The 20,324-nt window shown below is 40.5% G+C and overlaps 3 protein-coding genes across 7 annotated transcripts in view; 1 reads left to right on the top strand and 2 right to left on the bottom strand.

Moving 5' to 3' along the window:
• Nucleotides 1-12,193, bottom strand: part of LOC101474508 (CAP-Gly domain-containing linker protein 4) — a 64,138-nt gene extending 51,945 nt beyond the window's left edge. The window contains exons 1-2 of one of the 2 annotated variants that reach the window (XM_004559275.6): nt 12,055-12,174; nt 3,500-3,646 (exon numbers count right to left, since the gene is read on the bottom strand). The gene's annotated coding sequence lies outside the window, so the exon portion shown is untranslated. Of the gene's footprint in view, nt 1-3,499; nt 3,647-12,054 lie in introns of both variants that reach the window. The other variant, XM_004559276.6, reaches the window with a different exon arrangement.
• slc66a3 (solute carrier family 66 member 3) lies at nt 1,525-12,608 on the top strand. Its single transcript, XM_004559270.3, has 7 exons — nt 1,525-1,789; nt 8,803-8,885; nt 9,306-9,375; nt 9,486-9,543; nt 9,903-10,023; nt 11,200-11,241; nt 12,169-12,608. Exons 1-7 carry the CDS (start codon nt 1,641-1,643, stop codon nt 12,267-12,269), a joined length of 624 nt encoding a protein of 207 aa, XP_004559327.1. The 5' UTR covers nt 1,525-1,640; the 3' UTR covers nt 12,270-12,608.
• Nucleotides 12,609-14,252: 1,644 nt separating this feature from the next.
• Nucleotides 14,253-20,324, bottom strand: part of rock2a (rho-associated, coiled-coil containing protein kinase 2a) — a 47,443-nt gene continuing 41,371 nt past the window's right edge. The window contains exons 32-33 of one of the 4 annotated variants that reach the window (XR_001167716.5): nt 17,194-17,334; nt 14,253-15,894 (exon numbers count right to left, since the gene is read on the bottom strand). Coding sequence is in view for 3 of the 4 variants with exons in the window: in XM_076877268.1 (XP_076733383.1) it covers nt 17,271-17,334 (64 nt within the window). In the remaining variant the exon portion in view is untranslated. The remainder of the gene's footprint in view (nt 15,895-17,193; nt 17,335-20,324) is intronic. The other 3 variants (XM_076877268.1, XM_004559281.6, XM_004559282.6) reach the window with 3 other exon arrangements.

The raw sequence follows: 20,324 nt of genomic DNA, 5'->3' as shown, positions 1-20,324 counted from the left end.
TGAAGCATTCATTTGGTAATATATCATTCACAGAAATCAGTCATTGCCCTTAGTTTAAATAAACACTGGTTAGTTTTTTCTTTATCTTTTTACTTACTTGTCTTTTCTGTTTAGCAGGCCTCTTTCAAAAGCCCCAAACAGCTGAAATGCATTCCTCTGTAATTGTTGGCTAAGATCTTATGAACAATAATCCTCCTGTGATTGCTATTTGACTGCTTTTGTACCGTCTCCAGATTTTTCTAAACCAGGGGTGTCAAGCATAAAATCTCAGATAGATTTTTAACTTTTAGCTGTATTTACATTGATTTTACAGCTTTTCTTATTGATAACAAATCCCCCTTATTAATACTACACCAAAGTAATTACGTAAGAAATATTTTTTTTTCACAGAAAAAAAAAATTCTCTTTTGAATTAAAGGTCTGGGGGAAAAGGGTTCTTGAATAATTCATGGACATGTGTTGCTGTTGTTCCTTGTTTGTGTGTATCAGTGGCTGTGTGTGTGGGTGTGGCAAATCACTGAGTTTCAGGCATCATCAGGCCTGGTGGATGTGTGCGGAGAGCACACGGACACTTACTTTTTGGGGAAGACATGATGCGGCAGTCAAGGGAGAGCACGGGGATTTATTGTCATTTATTGCACTGTAAATAAACGCGCTGTTTGCTGTGAGGAATCCTGCATTTTGGGTCCTACTTCCCCCCATCCCCACGGTCTACCATACAGACCGTGACAAAAAATTTATATCTTTATAATAATGTAATCATGTATGCAATCACTGTAGTCACCCACTTAAAAACAAAGCACCCTGTATACATCCCTGTTGTAAACCTTTGAAAACATCTTAAATTTATGCCTTTTGCTATCAGAGACAAGCTGATTCACAGTGATTTCCCACCTAAAGGGCACGGAAACGTTCTGTTTCAACTTTTCTTTAATGTCGTCCTGTTCTGTTTGGGGCCCCAATGTCTGAAGAATCAAGATGCTTCAAGGTGCAGGTGTGAATCTTTGGCACCAACTTCAATATTTCAAGGCAACAATTGAGGAGTTTGCCTGTAACATGGTAACAGTTCCTACGTTGGTGCTTTCTGTGATGTTTTTAGAAAAGCAAAGTATGAAAATATTAAAAACAAAACAAAAACTACAGCGCAGGCCCAGACTCATGAGAGGAAATGATTTTCCGTGCTCAGAAAGTACAGATTTCAAATACTCCGGGCGAAGCTGTGTGCCGTCCAATCAGCGTTCAGTGGATGTACGGAAGTGAGAAAAGATGCCGTCTGACGGGAACCTGCCAAGCTAACGGCTAAGAAGAGGAGGTGAAACAGGTGCACTTTCAAAATAAAAGAAAGTCTCTATCATTCTATGAATAGATTTGTGTTAGACGTTTGTTTTTTTTTACTTTTTACACACATTCATATAATTGTTTATTTTCTTTAAGTTTCAGACTATAGCCTAAAAGTTCTAACGCTTTCCACATAGTCACAGTCACCTTTATTTTGAAAGTTCAAAGCGGAAGTATTTTGTAAATTCGAGCAGTCTGATTGTGGAGGCAGAGCAGTAGGGTCCTGCGGGTCGTTTTTTGATAGAAATTAGCATAGATCTGTCAATCTAAAGTTTACATTTTGTAATCCCTCTCTTTACAACATGCAGCAGGTCGACACGTTGTTGCACATCGCGAATTTCAGCACACTGTTTGTGTGCATGGTGCTCAAGTTCCCGCAGATCTTTGTACTGATGCGAGCGAAATCTACGACCGGAGTGAGCCTCAACAGCCTTCTGCTGGAGCTGATCGGGTAGGCTGCTGTCCCGCTTCTGGGATGTTTTTTTTTTTGTTGTTGTTTCTTGCTCTTAAATTTTATTACATAATCTGTTCACGTGTGCGAGTATCCATGTAATTTAGTAACTTCAAGCTGCTGTGATGATGGGACGTCTTCCTCTTCCTCACTTGTGGTTGGTGTTCAGCAGTAAAGGCGGACTCATCCTGTCAGAGAGCAGCTACAAATGCTTCTTCTGAAAACGCTGCGAGACGCTCAACACTAAAAGCTCTGGTGTTGTCTTTGTTACCAAAATTCTTTCTCCTTAAAGGCTGGATAAACGATGTTTAAAAGTTACCACCTTACTGGTAACATTCTAACAACATTGAATGTTACCAGTAAGTCAGAATGTTACAATCACCGCGTAACCCTACAGTACAGGTGATAGAATCGCTGGTATTGGTATTGACTCGATACTAGCGTGATAGGACCGATACTTAGTTCTACAGCATATTGATACAACAGAAGTTGACTAAGTGCTTTAGAGAGAGGCAAGTTTCAGGTGTCCTCCCCGGAAAAAAAAATCAGCTTCAAAATACATGAAAACCCGAAACGTTTGATTTTATTGCTCATTGAGATGTGTACATAATTTTCAAATTGATGATTGATCATAAATCATGACACTGGTCTCCCCAACACAAGCTGCCTTTATACGTCATAAGTATCAGTATCGGCAATACCTATCCTGCATTTTCAGTATAACACAGTGCTATCTTACTTGCATTTCTTTGGACTGTGGAAGGAACCCATGCAGGTACAGAGAAAAAGTGCAAACTTCATCCCTAAAGAAATTTCTTTTCTTACTCCAACACACCCTCAAACTGTTGCAGACAAAGTGCTCTCCATTAGCTAACATTACAGTATAAAAAATTCTGTCACATTAGGCCTCAGTAGCATCCTGAAAATGGTTATCATGTAACATCCTCAGCATTGCAGTCAACACATTTTGCCATAGTTAAGCTTTATGTACTTTTGTCCATGTTTTATCTATGGAGAGACGGACTGAGAGCTTTTAAGACATATTTTAGCATTTTAACAATATTTCTGTTTTGTGTGAAATCAACTGTACTGTTCACAGTAAGTCTGCTAAAGACCAAAACTGCCTTCAGATGATAAGCTTTTGGAACCAAACACACAAGTTATACTCCAATATAATAGTACTCTGTATTTCCATTTATATAGATGTATTACTCCTGTATAGTATCCAGATTGCAGGATTAGCAGTGCATTTCATTATAAAAGTTGAGTGACTAAAGCCATCCAGGGGGTCAGACTGGATCCGTTGGGCAGCTCATGGAGAACAGGTTTGACACCCCCATCCTAAAACTCCTACAGAATCGCTGATGTATAGCAATACATTTTGGCATAAATACCACTTTCACTTTGATAAAAGAAATGAGTATTTCTTACAGATTAAAACTTAAATAGGACACAAAGAGATTGTGTTCCTAACAGCTGAAAAACTACAGTACCTTAAAATGAAAAATATAATCCTACTGCGAAGGCTCAACACTGAACAATTGTGCTTTGTTTGCACAGCTGAAGATTTTGGTTAAATGATTAAAAACGGGGTAAGAGTCAGCCTCGGCTGGCTCTGTGTGAAGCTTTGTGCAGTCTGCTGTTGAATCAGTGCAGCAGATTAGAGCTTGAAGTGCTTCTTATGCATTGAACAGGAAGTGTTGTGGTTACCTTCACTGTTGGAGCAGGACGGATAAAGACCGTGTCTGTAAGTCTGCGTAATTTCTCTCTCTCCTTGGTGCCTGGCAGTGGCTGCACTGTCTGAAATGTCCCCACTGTTTTGGTAAGTGTTAGCTTGCTGTCACTGTGCATGCCACGCTGAAACAGTGAAGACGTTTATGTAGTTAGTAGTAATCTACACAGCATGGCTACAAAGCAGCAAAGAAAAGCACTCTTGTCATTCGGCATGAACGGTTTTGTCACTAGTGGAAAATCATTTCCACACACGCCAATATTAAATAGCTCTATTCTAGATTATATTAACTGGCAGTTGGCTTTATTGATCACTACCTCTTCCTAGGAACAAAAAAAAAAGTCCCAACACAATAAAGCCTATCTGAGAGTGGATAGGTTAATCTGCTATTGATTTCACCATATGATGTTATTGTGTTATACTGTTTATTTAACACTGTGGGAATCTCTCTGTGTGCACATGTATGCATCTGTACGGTGGCTTGCATAACAGGGCTGGGAGGCTCAAACCTGCCAGAATCAAAACAAACTCATTAGTGCAGAAGTAAAAATGGATTATGTCATCAAATGCCCCAAATGTAAACTGTATGTATAAATGTATTTTATAAAATGGGACATGAATTGAGATGCTTTTACTTGCTTTTTTTATTTACTTGTCTTTGCATGAATATCTCAGTTCATTTGCTTTCTTTTTAAATTTTTGATGTATTCAGTACATCCATCCATCCATCCATCCGCTTTTGTGCTGCCTGTCTGGGCTGTAAGAGCAACAGTCTAAGCAGAGGAGTTCAAACCTCCCTCTCCCTAGTTAGGAGGTGATGCCAGTGTGGTCCTCAGCCAACTGACAGCTGTAATCTCTCTCCTGGTTCCTGGGTCTACACAGAGCTCTCTTTCTTTACCTATAAAATCCAAGTCTTCCAAGTCAGACTCCTAAAGTGCCTTAACTTGCTCCTCACCCTATCTTTGCATTCATGAGCGCTGACATTGTATTTATTTCCATTTCATTTTCCCTTCATTTATCTCTGCAAACATTTCTGTTTGTCTTTTTACGTTCCTTTATGCATTTCTAACCACTGCAATCTGCAAGCACATTTGCATAATTTAGCAGAGATGAAAAATAAAAAAAGGAAAATGGAATAATAGATGTTTAGGGGGAAAAGCAAAGGAAAATACTTGAATGGGAAAAATAATACACTGATAAACAAAATGGAAAATTAATCGATATAAAAGGTAGCTAAATATAGAAGCAAATTATAAAAAATTATACACTCAACAAAAATATAAACGCAACACCTTTGTTACTGCTCCCATTCCCCATGGGATGGACGTAGAGACTTAAAATTCATTCCAGATACACAATATAACCATCCCTCCCAAACAGTGGTCACAAATCAGTCCAAATGTGTGGTAGTGGGCACATCTGCTATATTGAGATAATCCATCCCACCTCACAGGTGTGCCACATCAGGATGCTGATCTGACATCATGAGTAGTGCACAGGTGTACCTCAGACTGCCCACAACAAAAGGCCACCCTGGAATGTGCAGTTTTTTGCGCTATTGGGGGTCTGGGGACCCAGAACCGGTCAGTATCTGGTGTGACCACCATTTGCCTCATGCAGTGCAACACATCGTCGCATGGAGTCTATCAGATTGTCAATTGTGGCCTGTGGAATGTTGGTCCACTCCACTTCAATGGCTGTGCGAGGTTGTTGGATATTCGTGGGAACTGGTACACGCTGTCGTATACGCCGGTCAAGCACATCCCGAACATGCTCAATGGGTGACATGTCCGGTGAGTATGCTGGCCATGCAAGAACTGGGACATTCTCAGCTGCCATCTGCCCTGAACAATGTGAACCATGATTCATCCGTGAAGCGCACACCTCTCCAACGTGCCAGACGCCATCGAATGTGAGCATTTGCCCACACAAGTCTGTTACGGCGACGAGCTGGAGTCAGGTCAAGACCCCGATGAGGACGACGGGCATGCAGTTGAGCGTCCCTGAGACGGTTTCTGACAGTTTGTGCAGAAATTGTTTGGTTGTGCAAACCAATTGTTCCAGCAGCTGTCTGGGTGGCTGGTCTCAGACGATCTTGGAGGTGAACCTGCTGGATGTGGAGGTCCTGGGCTGGTGTGGTTACACGAGGTCTGCGGTTGTGAGGCCGGTTGGATGTGCTGCCATATTCTCTGAAACGCCTGTGGAGACGGCTTATGGTTGAGAAATGAACATTCAATGCACGGGCGACAGATCTGGTTTACATTCCTGCTGTCAGCATGCCAATTGCACGCTCCCTCATTGCTTGTGGCATCTGTGGCATTTTGCTGTGAGACAAAACTGCACATTCCAGGGTGGCCTTTTGTTGTGGGCAGTCTGAGGTACACCTGTGCACTACTCATGATGTCAGATCAGCATCCTGATGTGGCACACCTGTGAGGTGGGATGGATTATCTCAATATAGCAGATGTGCCCACTACCACACATTTGGACTGATTTGTGACCACTGTTTGGGAGGGATGGTTATATTGTGTATCTGGAATGAATTTTAGGTCTCTACGTCCATCCCATGGGGAATGGGAGCAGTAACAAAGGTGTTGCGTTTATATTTTTGTTGAGTGTATATTAGTTCATTTGATTTTAAAAAACAAACAAAAAAAACAACTATTGGCACAAGAAGGACTCATCCAGGCTGGAGAAACTGATCAGGAGGGCTAGCTCTGTGGTCGGCATGAAGCTGGACACTCTGGTGACAGTGGCAGAGAAAAGGACATTAAAGAAACTGATGGACATTATGGACAATGCCAGGCATCCTCTGCACACGGCCATTAACAACCAGAAGAGTCTGTTCAGTGACAGGTTGCTTCTCCCAAAGACAAGAACTAACAGACTTAAAAACTCCTTTGTCCCACACGCCATCAGACTGTTTAACTCCTCTCTGGAGGGGAGAGGGAGGGGAAACAGGAGGACAAAGGAGGGAACAACTAAGCTGTAGTGCCTCTTCACCTCACTGTGCAATACCTTTTGTGCAATACTTTTGTAAATAGTCAACAGTGCAATAGACTCAATACTTGAAATGTGCAATTCACTTGTATTTTTATTCCTATTTATCCCCTTCGTATATTTTATTTATATTGTCTCTGTATTTATATTTATATATATTTATATATATATTTATTTATATATATATATATATATATATATATATATATATATATATATATATTAAATGAGCTGGGCGATAGAACGATAACGATATGTATCGCGATATAACTTTTTCTCGATAGAAAAATTCAACTATCGTGATAGACCTCGCCGCTCTTGTCCTCTTTAAAAAAAAAAAAAAAAAAAAAAAAAAAAGGTCAGCCTATCCAAATTAAGTAGCGCAGAGCCGAACCAATCACAGCCGCAGCGTCACGTCACGTGACTTGTTACGTACAGCACAAGTGCCAAGCCGCACATGTGTATTTGTTTGGGAAGCAGCCAGCCACCTACCGCCCGGGTAATGGAGGAAATGAGTGTGCCGACTAGAAAAATCAACCGAGCGTGACCGAAGGTTACCGAAGAGAAAACAGATGATGGTTCCAATGCCGGAGAGATTGTCGAACGGAAGAGCCATAGAAGTTCCGTAGTGTGAAGGTATTTCGGCTATTTCAAGTCTGACAAAAAACAGAGTAGCGTGCACTGTAAATGTGCCGAAAGCAACTCTGGAAATACAATAAACTGGTGCATGCGCTACGTCCACACGTACCCGGGTATTTTTGAAAACGCAGATTTTTCTATGCGTTTGCACCTTTCGTCCACACGTAAACGGCGTTTTTGGTCACTGAAAACGAAGATTTTTAAAAACTCGTAAACTTGCATTTACGTGTGGACTAGAAAAACGGAGAAAACGCAGCGTCAAAGGTGTGCGCATTTTTTGACGTCACACTGTGCGCCACGTTATTGTTTCGGTGAAATGAATTTCTACAATACTGTTAATTCTACTCTCTGCAGTGTTTAAATGCTTACATATACACACAGTTACTGTCCCTCCACACATACGACTCGGTTCTGCTTCTATGCCCCAGCTTTGTTTACTTTTTCCCACCGAGGCTTCTAGACTTCTGATTGGCCAACATTTCTGCACGGTTAGGAATCTACCGCCACCTGCTGCTTTGGCATGTTCATAGCAGCGTTTTCCTTCATTTCTGCCTTTATGTGTGGACGGGACTATTTTTTAAAACGAAAATGGAAAATCTCCGTTTTCAAAAATACCCGTGTACGTGTGGACGTAGCCTCAGTCTCTGACTGGAAGCGCTAATTCGTCATTCGGCTTTTGTCAGACTAAAGTAACTGTTAAAACTGTTTGAAAAGCTAAGCTATACAACAAGGAGAGATTGAGAATTTCCTTTTAGTTCTCAGTTTATTTGATATTGACAAAGGTTAGTCAGTTTTGTCTGTTCTTCTGTAAAACAAACTAAGATTTATTTTTAGAATTAATATTTTGTTTCTAAGTGGAATCGACAATTTAGTCTGTTTCGTTTGTTCTGTTTTGAAACTTAAACGCTTTAGCGGCTGCCTTTTGTGTAGTTTGCAATATTTGCCTTTATTTATCTGAAAAAGTCTCATGTTCCTTAAGTACATCTACCCTGTTGAACTTATTATGGGAAATAAATATTTAAATAAAAACAAGCTGCTGATTATTTCACATTTTACTTGTGAGCAACGGCACATTTAAATCTTACAAATATAGTTATTTGGCTTATATCGTGATAGATATCGTTATCGCCTGAAATGAAAAAAACATATCGTGATATGAAAAAATCTTATATCGCCCAGCTCTCTCTCTCTCTATATATAACTCTGTAACTCCTGTCGGTGCTGTGCTTTTTTGGAAATCGAATTTCCCCGAGGAACCCACCCGAGGGATTAATAAAGTTCTATCTTATCTTATCTTATTTAATGGCATCTTGATTTCTTTACGGTTTGATTGCAGTCAGTTCAGCCCTCTATAGAGGAGACCTTCTCCTGCTGAAGGCTACCACTGTTGATTCATCGTGTTTGCTGAGCACACCGAGTCGAGCTGCTCTCATAAAAGAGTGAATGAACTGATCATCATGCCGCCGCTTGGCTCAGAAACTGCTTGTTGACTCCCCGTGTGAATCCCTTCCCACAACATCAAGTTTTAAGCAGCCACTGATTCTTTGGCTCGTTTGCCCCTGAGCATTGTTTCTCATTTTAATCAGTACTGAATATAACAAAACACCTCCAGTTTAATAACCTGACACCATATGCTTTACAGGTTCATTGTTTTTGTAACATATCAGATGTACTACGACTACCCACCGCCAACCTACTTGGAATATCCCATCCTCATTGCTCAAGGTAAGTTATGCTGTTACATAAATTTCCTCTGCTTATAATTATCTCCGCAAGTGTCTTTTTTTCAACCTTGTCTTAGATCCAGATTCCTTAATTAGTTTATCATTCAGTCTTAAATGCCTCGCGTTGCTCTCTGTAGTCTCTGTCTATTGAGATCATTCAAAAGGAGCTCAGTCATATTAACGTATCTTGTTTAGTAAAGCTGCACATATGATTGGCAACTTCATGCCCGTGGCAGTGGTGGAGGAAATTAAGACTTTTCATTAAGTGTAATTAAGGGTAGAGAGATGGGCAAAATAAAGTTGGAAAAAACAGAAGGAGTCTGAATACACTCTGAAGCATCTACAAATATCAGCAGCCCTTGAAATGGAAATCAAACAGAGCTGTAAATGGTGCAAGTTATAACCCGCCGTGTGTCCTCAGACGTCATCCTCCTCCTCCTGATTCTTCACTACAACGGCAGCCTGCGGCAGAGCCTCATCTACGCCGTGGTGTATCCTTTCACTTATCGCACCAATTGATGTGAAAGTGCTCGTTCAATTTGTGCAGAAATCAATGACCCATTAGACTTTTGTGTCCCTGCCTTAACGTACTTGTGCTCAGGTTTGTGGGAGGCTGGAGGCTCCTGACTCTGGAGAAGTGGATCATAGATTTGGCTATGGTAATAAACCTGTTTAAAATCAATCATAAGTCAGTGTGTGCGTGAGAGACAGAGTCAGCAAAGAGATGGCATGTCATCAGTCAGGGGCAATGAGGTGGAGCTTTGAGAAGAAACTTATACAGACCTCATTTCACCCGGTGTTTCTCACCCAGACCTTATAAATGCCAAATGGCCCGGTTGGTTAATGAGATGAACATGTCTCAGGGCGTTTTGCATTTAAATAGGTGAGAGCAGCGAACCCTCCACATCCTTTCCTCTGAAAGTTTGACCGAAGCAGCAGAAGGTGTTTGAAACTTTTTGAAATTCAGCTCCATGTTCAGCTTGTTATCACATGAAATCTGACCTCCTTCTCCTCTCAGAGCCTGTGCACATTTATTAGTGCAGCCAGTAAGTTTGCCCAGCTGCAATGCCTGTGGAGGTCAAAGGACGGCAGGCAGGTTAGTGCCCTCTCCTGGGCTCTAGCTACCTACACGTGTATGGGTGAGTTTAACCAGCCAACAGCGTTCGCTGTGTTTTTTTTTGTTGTTGTTGCATTCCCCACTGTATGATTAGATATACATTTAAGTTCGTAGCTGTCACTGGCACAGTTTTGAAAAAAAATTTCTCTTTTTTAGCTGTGTACCAAACAACATTGAAGTTGTAATATTATAACTTAGTTTAAAATAAAAACTTTGAGGTTAAGTTTGAGGATTTTACCATTCATTCATAATACGTTAAAAAGTAATTCAGTAGTCTTTGTGGAGAAGTCTCAGCAATTTCTTCAAAAATTATAATAACTTTAGGAATTAAAAGATCTACTGCTAATTTTATTTGAAAGCCAAATACAAGCAAAAGATAGCAAGAACACATTAATGCTGATTTGAGAGGAAAATTGAGCTAGTGAGCCCTACAACCTGGATGTACACAGTTTATATTGGTGTATGATCCCAGGATCCTTTCCATGATTAAGAAGAAACCATTCACAAAGGTCATCATCAAGAGAAGACTTTTGATAGATAAAGATCAACTTGTGAAAAGAAATGTGGAGGTTTCATAATCCAACTCTGTAAAAATGTTACATAACCGCTGTTCATGGGGATAAACTGCTCAGATTCATACAAATGCAGCAAAGACTTACTGCAAAATCACCTCAAGGGGATCTGAAAGTTAAGTGGAATATTCTATAGTAGGCGAGTCGATCACCTATTCAAAACCCAGTGAGTTGCATTTTAAAATGAAAGGTAGAAACAACAACTGGAATCACTTTAAATTTAACTCCTCAAATTAAAGCTGAGCCCTGAGTCTATATTCAGTAGATCACTTAAACTTGTTTCTGTACTCAGCTTAAAAAAAAAAAAAAAAAGAAAAAGCAAATACGGTGTGATTATCAGAAATTGTAACAAACTGCAGCATGAAAACGTGCCAAGGATACTGTTGCTACTTTTCATACTGCAGTCCTATCGCTGTCAAACTGAATCCTGTTAAGCACTTTTATCAGTTCACATAAATCCCCCTCCCTAAAGTAACAAGTCTACTCTTTCATTTCATGAATATGCACGGTAGTGTTTATTCAGCCCCCAATTTAATAAATGAGCAATCCAACGCTTCATTAATGAATGATCAGACGCTCTGTCGAGTAACAGGGATGTCATTAACTCTGCTTCCTCTTTGTTTCAGCTCGGATTTACACCACCACAGTGACAACTGGAGACGTGCAGGGTAAGTCTGTCTGAATTACTAATGACTGTGGGAGGTGTTGCATCCCAGAATTTTTAATGAACACTTCAAGGAAAAATGATTTGTTTTCTAAATAACCATCGTAGATTTAAAACGAGCATTTTTTGTGCTCTTCTCTGGGAAATATCCTAAATAAATAAAAACCACAAGGAAGTGAATAGTGACTTTGTTTTATACTTAGCGGTCGAATTCGTTTAGATTAGACTGCTTTAAAACAAAAAGGGACGTTAGTGCGGATGAGGCCACCCGGGCCCGTTCAGTAATCTATCAGTAATGCATCATACTTCTATATTTCAGCAAGAGTAAAAGTGGGGTTTACAAAGCATTAGTGAGACCTCCTATGATGTATGGTTTGAAGATGGTGGCACTGACAAAAAGACAGGAGGTGAAGCTGGAGATGGTAAGATTTTCATTGGCAGAGACCAGAATGGACAGGATTAGAAATGAGAATATCAGGGAGAGATGGTTTGGACGTGTGCAGAGCAGAGATTGTGGATGTACTATACAAAGGATTTTGAATGTGGAGCTGCCAGGCAGGAGGGAAAAAGGAAGACCACACAGAAGGTTTGGGGATGTAGTGGAGGACACAAGGAGGATGCTAAGGATAGGAGGAGGAGAACCGGAGTCTGGTTAGTATTAATGGCTAACTTTCAGTCATAATTAATTAAACTGGCAGGTCTAAAGGGCTGCTTCTTTACAATAATGAACGTCAGTAACAGGACTGTCATACAAATTTACACATCACCGGAAACCTGCAGTTTCTTATAAGACCAAAGGATTTCAGGCATCTTTTACCTGGAGTATCTCCGAGTAGTCACCATTTGTAACTCCAGCTCTGCTGTCCTTGTGTGATTCAGAGACGTCGCTGTCAGCTTCCGTGTTTCTGATCATCTTTTCTCTTTGCAACAGTTCTGGTGCGGTTCATAGCGATGACCCTGCTGAACCTGTGGGTGTTGCTCACTGTGCTCCACTATCAGAGACGCGGCAGCAGCTCCAAGAAGAAAGACTAAGTGTTTAACACTGGATTCTGCAGATCAAAGACAGCTGGGTCACTTTAGGCACAACCAATACTGTAAAATGAAACTGACGGGTAACAAGAGGTCTATCAGCAGAGAGATGATTTTTTATATAGTCTGTCTTCCCTGTTAAAGCCACACATTTGTTTGAATAACATTCCAGTTTGTAAAAATCTGTTGATAGGAAGAGAGACCAATGCTTTGCCATACAGTCTGACACGACCCCACGTATATGTGAAACGATCCTATTCCGGGTAAATTGTTTTGGAAAAGCTTTTGTATATGTAAAGTTATTTTCTGAACTGTTTCAATAAACCAAATTCTACCTTTTTACAGTGAGGTCATTTAATTTAAAATAGAAAGTTGAGTATGGGAGCTCAACACTGCCAAAATTCAAAACAAAACATTGCATGAAATATGCCACAAATTCAATCTCAGATTGATGTGATTTAATTTGCTTTATTGTAACTCACCATGTTTCTGGACAAAGACACAGTTCTTGTGATTGTGACACCACCACGGTGGATTTCAAATCAAACAGGATTTGACTGAAGTGCAGACTTTCAGTTTTAATCAATATGGTTTAACAAAAGTATTGCAGAGACTGTTTGGTATTCAGGCCATTTGTATTCAAGGTCCTCTCAGAGGCTCAAAATTAATTGGACAGCTAGCTAACGAGCAGTTCCATGCCCAGGTGAGACTTGTTCCCTCATTATTCCATGACAGATTAAGAGGATAAAACACCTGGAGTTGATTGCAACTGTTAAACTTGCAGGGGATATATATGTATATATAATATTTATATTGCGCGCCAGTAAAAGATGAGTGGACGCCATCATTTCCCAGATACACCAAATTAAACCAGAGACACAAGGAAAATGAACAAACTTGCCAGCTCAGCGACACTTAATCAAAAGGCCAGCGTAAACATTAAGGGATAACATCTACAAGAACCTGCAGAGTTCTGAAAAAAATATTTGGACAGATTTGATTTAACCTTCATTTATGCAGGTAGTCAGGTAGACATTGAGACTCAATGTCTCATTTAAAAGAGAAAGAACAGATGAGCTGTCATGGTACGAGAATGTAAGGAACCAGGTCACTGGTGTCATGTTAATCCATTGAAATTTGGCCTATACTCACCGAGGTCAACTCAGTGCTTCATTGTTAGAAAACTGATTTAAAAAAACAAACAAAAAACCCTTAGAACTTATGATTCTTATTACCGTGGTCATTTTTGCAACATATAGAAAGTACTGTGTAAAGATTTAAAGTATCAAATTTGACCTCTGACATATCCTTCAAGAAAAAGTGTAATCGGAAGGTTAAAGTGATAATACTTTGTAGAGCCATTTAAAATTGTTTCTTACTGCCAAAAGTATTCACTCAGCCATCCAAATCATTGAATCCAGGTGTTCCTATCACTTCTACATGTGTATAAAATCAAGTACCTAGGTGTGGTACCTTGACAGGATGCCACCTGTGGAACAAGTCCAGATGTGAAATTTCCTTGTTACTAAATTTCCAGTTAGTGGCGTCATGACAAAGCAGAAGCGATTGGGAATGACAGCTCGGCCACAAAGAATTTTCTTTTTGCCTGTCCAGTCCGTCACTGTAGCACTCAGAATTATTGTCTGAAGGCCAAGAATTTTCTTTTTTAGATTTCGGTATTATTTAATGTGTTTCTCTTTCGTGTTTCAGTAGTTTGAGTATGACTGACAGCTTGTGTTGGACTCAATATCAGAATACGGAGGATTCCATATGCCTAAAAAAACAAAACAAAAACAAAAAACAGTGGAATAAAATCAAAAATATCAATTTGTCACAATTTATATTTATTATACAAAACTGCTTACTATTTAATATTTTTTGTGGCACATTTTTATTTTGGCACTTTTGGTTCACCATAGTTGTACACCTCTGCAGAATGACAACGTCTAACATTTTTAAAACAGAAAAACGATCCAAAACCAGAAGGCACATCCATGTCTTTATTGTTGAAGTGGTTATTATCATAGAGCTGTTTGATAGCAAACATGCAATCTGGATGTAGAACCCTTAAATACAAAGTTGACAAGGCTGTATAAATAATATAATGTGCACTGTATGGCATGTAAAATATATACTGTGTATATTTATATGTATAAAACATGCTTCTTGGTTAAAGGAGAGTGCACATACACACACACACACACACACACACACACACACACACACTCAGTTTACTCTCCACCTGCTAACTAAGTCACATACATACGACAATGTGCCCAAACTCAGAGTTTGGTTTCCTTTAATACAAAAATAAGGACAAACACTTTTAGAAAAAACTTCAATGGAATAGTGCTGCTCAGTATTTCCACTCATGGTTTCAGGATATGATTGGATACCTTCATTATTTCGGCTTCTTATTGGTTAACTTCCCTCATTTTCACTTTTGGTACTGACTAAAAATGACTAGGCATGTGGGTGAAAAAGCAAACGCATGCAAGTTCACTCAAGAGTAGTTTGTGATGAAAGGCGCGGCTTCAGTCAAGTATACTTGGATAATACAATGCCTGTGTGTCGTCTCTGGTGAAGCCCAGATGTACATTCAAAAACAACAGAAGGAGCCGAGCTCGGATCAGAAAGCATTAACGGTGCACCCCTTTGAATTCAGTAAACATTAACCCTCAGAACTGACAGTGCAGGTTTGCAGAGATTATGGGATCGTGAGGACTTCATGTCTTAATCTAATGCCATTTCAAGCAGGATTCTGTTCCCTTTGTAGTCGTTTGACGTCAAACCCATGATTCAGCGTGTGCATGAGTCAGAAATCTGAATAAGAGGCACTCTGAGAATTATTTGCTCATATCCGAGAGGAAGCTGGGCTTCATTTGCTGCCTTAATGACTTTCCATGAAGTCACAGCTCATTTGGTTCCTAAGTACCTTATTCAAGATTCCCCATGGACACGCACCTGAAAGCAGAGCTGTGAAAAGCAAGAAGCTACAATCATGTTAAAGAGTTTGAAAGTACAGACACCATAAGCCAACAAAAATACAGACTCTTCTGAGTGTAGTGTTCCCCCATTAAACCCTTCATATTGTTCACAATCATTAAACACAAGATTGTCTTTTTTTTCTTTTGGCCATGAGAATCCTCAAAGGTGGTGTGGAGGTGGTTTCCTGCTGGCTGCTTCAATCAGACAGAACTGTCTGTCCTGGAGAGAACTGTTAAGGTAAGTGTTCCCCTGTTCTTGTCAGCCTTGGTCAGGCTCATAAGAGCTATCCTCCATTGTGTGGGAGCCGAACAAGCTACTCCAGCATCCAAGAGCTGCACAAGTGCTCTCGCCAAGGACCCAGGAGAGGACTTGGGTTATATGTTTATGAGACGCCCAGCTTGCTGTAAAGACGGCAGATGCTGAGGTGAGCTTGCTAAGTGGCTTGGAAACAAGCTGAATAAAAATGGAAAATGCCAGACTTGGTAACTCTCGCAGGCTGAAACGGGACAGGGTGGAGTGGGCAGTGGAGAAACCAGTCCAGTGTGCTGATCTGCAAACGGAGCTTTGTATAGAGTCTTTGATTTAGGAAGAAACTCTTCCCACCACCTCGTCGATGCACCACACTCCCGGGCAAGGTTAACTGGAGGGAGAGAGAGAAACAGATGCAAGTTAATCTCAGCAAATATGCAGCGAGATGTCAGGAAGATTAAAAGATTGGGCTGTGATTTGAATGGAACAGCGAAGGCATCATTTCATACAATTACCAAATCAAGGACCTGGCTGATTTTCAGACCGAATGTAAGAAGCTGCATTTTTAATCGTTACCCTACATTTATTTTATCTCAGCAAAAAACTCAAATGATTTAAAAGTCTTTGTAGTAAACAAACTGGCTAAGCATGCATTAGTCCTACCAAGATATACAATGATCCTAATTTGGATTTTAAGCAAGTCCTATGTCCACAGACTGTATATAAAAGATGGAAATAGCCACCGAGCAGAACATTTCAGCCATTGCCATCTTGTTTTTTTCAATTATTATTTTCCTTATACATTTTATGATTTAAGGGTGACGACACTCCACACTCATCCTGTGACGAACTGTCAGTCACAAGATGGTCTTACCCTAAACCAGTATATTTAACTAAATTGAGAACATGCTGTAATAAATGAAACCACTGATTTGATCCATAAGTTCACCAAAAAAAAGTGCTGATTGAGGTGTTCGCGTGAGCCTTAGTAATTTTCTCTGCTGGCCATGAGACAGACGGCAAGTCAATTCTGAATTAATTTCTATGAAGAGCATCTGCATGACTTTGGTCCTGAAAACCTTTTGGTTTCTTACTGTCGTCCACTGCACAGCCTGTGTGGAAAGCAAAAGAGGTTTGCTCCAAATTAATTTCAGTTCATTCCAGTTTATCTGCATTTGTAGACACTGCCTGGAACATGAGAAATGAAAAATCTTGGCTTGGATTTCTTCTAACTAAATCAGACATCCCAACAAATTGTCCAAAATTCCAAGAGGCCAAATCGGCAGACTAGCTGATGTGGTTCCAAGATTGGCTTCGCTTCTCAGGTCATCATATTTTATTCACAGTCTGAGGACAGATCAACATTAAATAATCTAAAGTCTGTGCGGGTTCAAGCGAGTCGCAGCCGAGTGCTGCCTCGCTAAAACTTGAATTTTTTCAGTCGTGAGAAAAAGTCCTGTCTTATCTCTTGTTGTGTGAGAAAGGGCAACTTCAGACAAACCTGAGAACTTATTCTCCTGAGTTTATGTGTCAATTTATTTTTGTCCAGTTCAAAACACCCAGTGCCCAAGTGATCCCAACTCTTAAAAGAGCAAATCCACCCAAACTACGTGGCTCAAGGTCCATAATACAGAGTATATTCACCACCTGCACCACCTCAGTGACACCCAAAACAAACAAACATACACACACTGAGAAGTTGAGATGTTTACAGGGAAACACCTGGTCAAAAGAAGAACAAGGAGGAGGAGGAGAAGGAAGGAGCTGTCATTTGTACCAGGTACTGCTGGAATCTTCTCGCTTTATTTTGAAGCCATTTGACCTGCGAGGGCTGAGGTCAGACATTTTTAAGGATTTTTTAAATGGCAGGCACTGCACAGCACACATTGCACACAGTGTTACCAAATGTGGTGATCAGAAATGTATAGAGGAACAGTCATCATCTATATCATCCAACGCCCAGTGCCAGTCCTGGAGACTGGAGTCCTCCAATCTGAAAGGGGAGATTAGTTTTCATGGCCGTGTAATCGTTACTGCACACAACTCAAGTCTGTTCTGTGGGGTTGTATGAGGGCAAATCCTGAGACATAGAACTGGACTGGACCAGGACAGACAATGACAACAGTTCCTCAACTTCTGCAGGACACGCATTGTACATAAAGAACAAAGCCTCACAGGTTAACACCTCAATACACCTTAAAAAGACGTCTTACCAAAGCTGAATAATCAATACGCTAATTTTTCTCCTTCAAGATCATCAGTCGCTTTTTTAAGATTGCTTGTTGAAGTTGCATTTGTAGCCTGTGCACATGATGTGCTGTTTTGACAAGAGTGGATGAGATGTAGAGTGCACTGAAGGCACTTTATTATAAGTGGTCAGAACGGGACTTTCAGTCAGTGATTTTAAAGCAAGAGTTGCCTAAAGGTTTTTTTTGTGGTCAGTCAGCAGGCCATTATGGAGAAACAGTCATATTAATTGTGACACACAACTAGAGCTGCTCAATTAATCGAATTTTAATCACGATTACGATCTGGGCTTTCAACGATCATTAAAAATGACTGAGCCGATTATTAGCCCCTCCCTCGTGCTTTACTCTCGCGCTGCTCCGTGTGGCAAATCGAGTGCACCTCTCTGCATTTCGAACACGCGTCACAACAATTAAGAGGACCCGAGGGAAGCTCGGAAAGCTAAGCAGAAGTTATTTGGAGAGGAGAGTGACTGCTGTTGGTTGAAAAGAGAGGTAAAAAAAACTTCAGTGGTGTGGAAACATTATGGGTTCGCGGAGTCAGACGTGGATCAAGTAGACATAATGTGTAAACTTTGCTACGGTGTCATAGCTGCACCACAGAGCAACACTGCAAAGTTCACTAAACATAGATGTTTACTAGGGGTGCAACGATACACAAAATTCACGGTTCGGTTCGGTTCGATACTTTGGTGTCACGGTTCGATATTTTTTCGATACAAAAAATGTTCATGCATTTTTAATTTGTCATTTATTAAAATTATAAATATATATTTTAACTCAAAAGTACAGTTTTTAAATTTAACCCTAACCCTTGTGCGTGTTTTTTATTTTGACAGCGAATGCGCACCTGCGGACCACTTATGTGCAGCCCTGGTTATTTAGCTCATCATATTGCAGCCACAGAAATTCTTTTGTCCATGAAACCATAAAGCTGCACTTTCTTTTTGCCTTATAGTCTGATTTGTCATAACTTCTCCGTTTTGTGGTAAGCTTTTCTTTGGCTGTCACTTCTTCACTCTGACCTGTCTTATTTGGCTCAGCAGAACTGAAATGCTTTTACACACTCACTCACATAAGCTCAGCGATTCTCTGCACGATCAACCTCTCACATGTTTAAGCTTGCTGCAGGAGATTTCACTTGTCATGTTTGCATAGTAAGCTAACGATTAATAAGACAATGTCAGAGGAATTGGTGCACAAATTATCATCACTCACAGATCAGTGCTGTCGCTCTCTATACACAGTTCGCGCGATTGCAAAGTGAAAGCAAAAAAACAAGCGCAAATTCAAACGCGACTTCAATATGTCACATATTGACAGTGGCTCACCGATGCCAATGACATAATTACCCAGCTACATTTCCGAAAGAATGCAAAAGCATTGACATATATTTTTCCTACAATAGCCCGACGGGCAGGGAAGAGATAGATTTTGGTAGCCCGACTGAAAAAAAATCGCTAGCTCCGGGACGTCGGGCTAGCGATATTGCAAGCCCTGTATCTGATTGAGGAATCACTCATCTTTGGAAAAGAGAGTTTATTACAGAGAAATGTCTCTTTCCAAAATAAAAGCTATACTATCCGCTTCTTCTGGGCTATATTCTCAGCAGCATAAGGAGAATCATGTGCTAACAGCGGTCTAAATGACTCGGCTAAAGTTAGTAGCATGCTTGTTGTTTTTGTCTTTGCACTAGGATGATGTCGGCGTAAATGTGCAGTCATATTCGTTGTGTTCCCACTAGTGCTTTCAGGTTAATCTCGTTGAAATGACCTTAACGCCACAACACGGCAAATCTCCGTTAACGAGCTACCGCCAATCGCTCCGTGCATGGGGCTAGACGGCCAACACGTTAACGAGCTAACTGCGCTAACACACTAGTTCACACCAATGTAATTGAGCATTGCATGGCACATTCAACATACTGTTTTACTTTAGTCCATGACTCGCTTACCTTCAGGGTCATACGTCACATGAAAACCAAAATAATTCCAAACGCCAGATCTGAATGACGTTCAATTTGCCTGTTGCAAGGAGAGCTTAACTTCTGTCTTGCTAGCTTGCCCTGCGCTCTTCCTTCTGACTATGCTGTCTGTGTTGAGCGCTCAGTGGATCTGCGCTCGACAGTGCAGCCTAGGCGGAGTAGTCGAACACAGATTCACTGAGCGCTCAACACAGACAGCATCGTCAGAAGGAAAATTTATAAAATAAATTACAAATGTTGTATTGTTCGATACTAGGGGTGGGTTTTTATAATCGATTCATCGATTAAAATCGATTCTGGCTTGGATAACGTAAAATCGATTCATTAAAATCCTGAATCGATTTTTTAATATAAATTTATTTTGTCCGAAATGCCAGAATCTCTGGTGACATCTCACAAAATTTCAAGAACCACCAAACAGTAAATGAGAGCAGGTACAGGGATTCTGCACATAGACTTAAACACACAGCGCGACCCGCGGATCAGAATCAGTTAGATGTCGCCTTTCTCACAGTCGGGGCTGAAAGCCGACAGCTCGCTGATCCGGGTCCGCGCTTTGTGTTCACGCCCTTTATGCGCTGATTCTAAAGC

This window comes from Maylandia zebra, linkage group LG19, assembly GCF_041146795.1.
Source record: "Maylandia zebra isolate NMK-2024a linkage group LG19, Mzebra_GT3a, whole genome shotgun sequence".
NCBI lineage: Eukaryota > Metazoa > Chordata > Actinopteri > Cichliformes > Cichlidae > Maylandia > Maylandia zebra.
The sequence above is the reverse complement of the archived record's forward strand: the minus strand, read 5'-3'. Positions and strand labels throughout refer to the sequence as shown.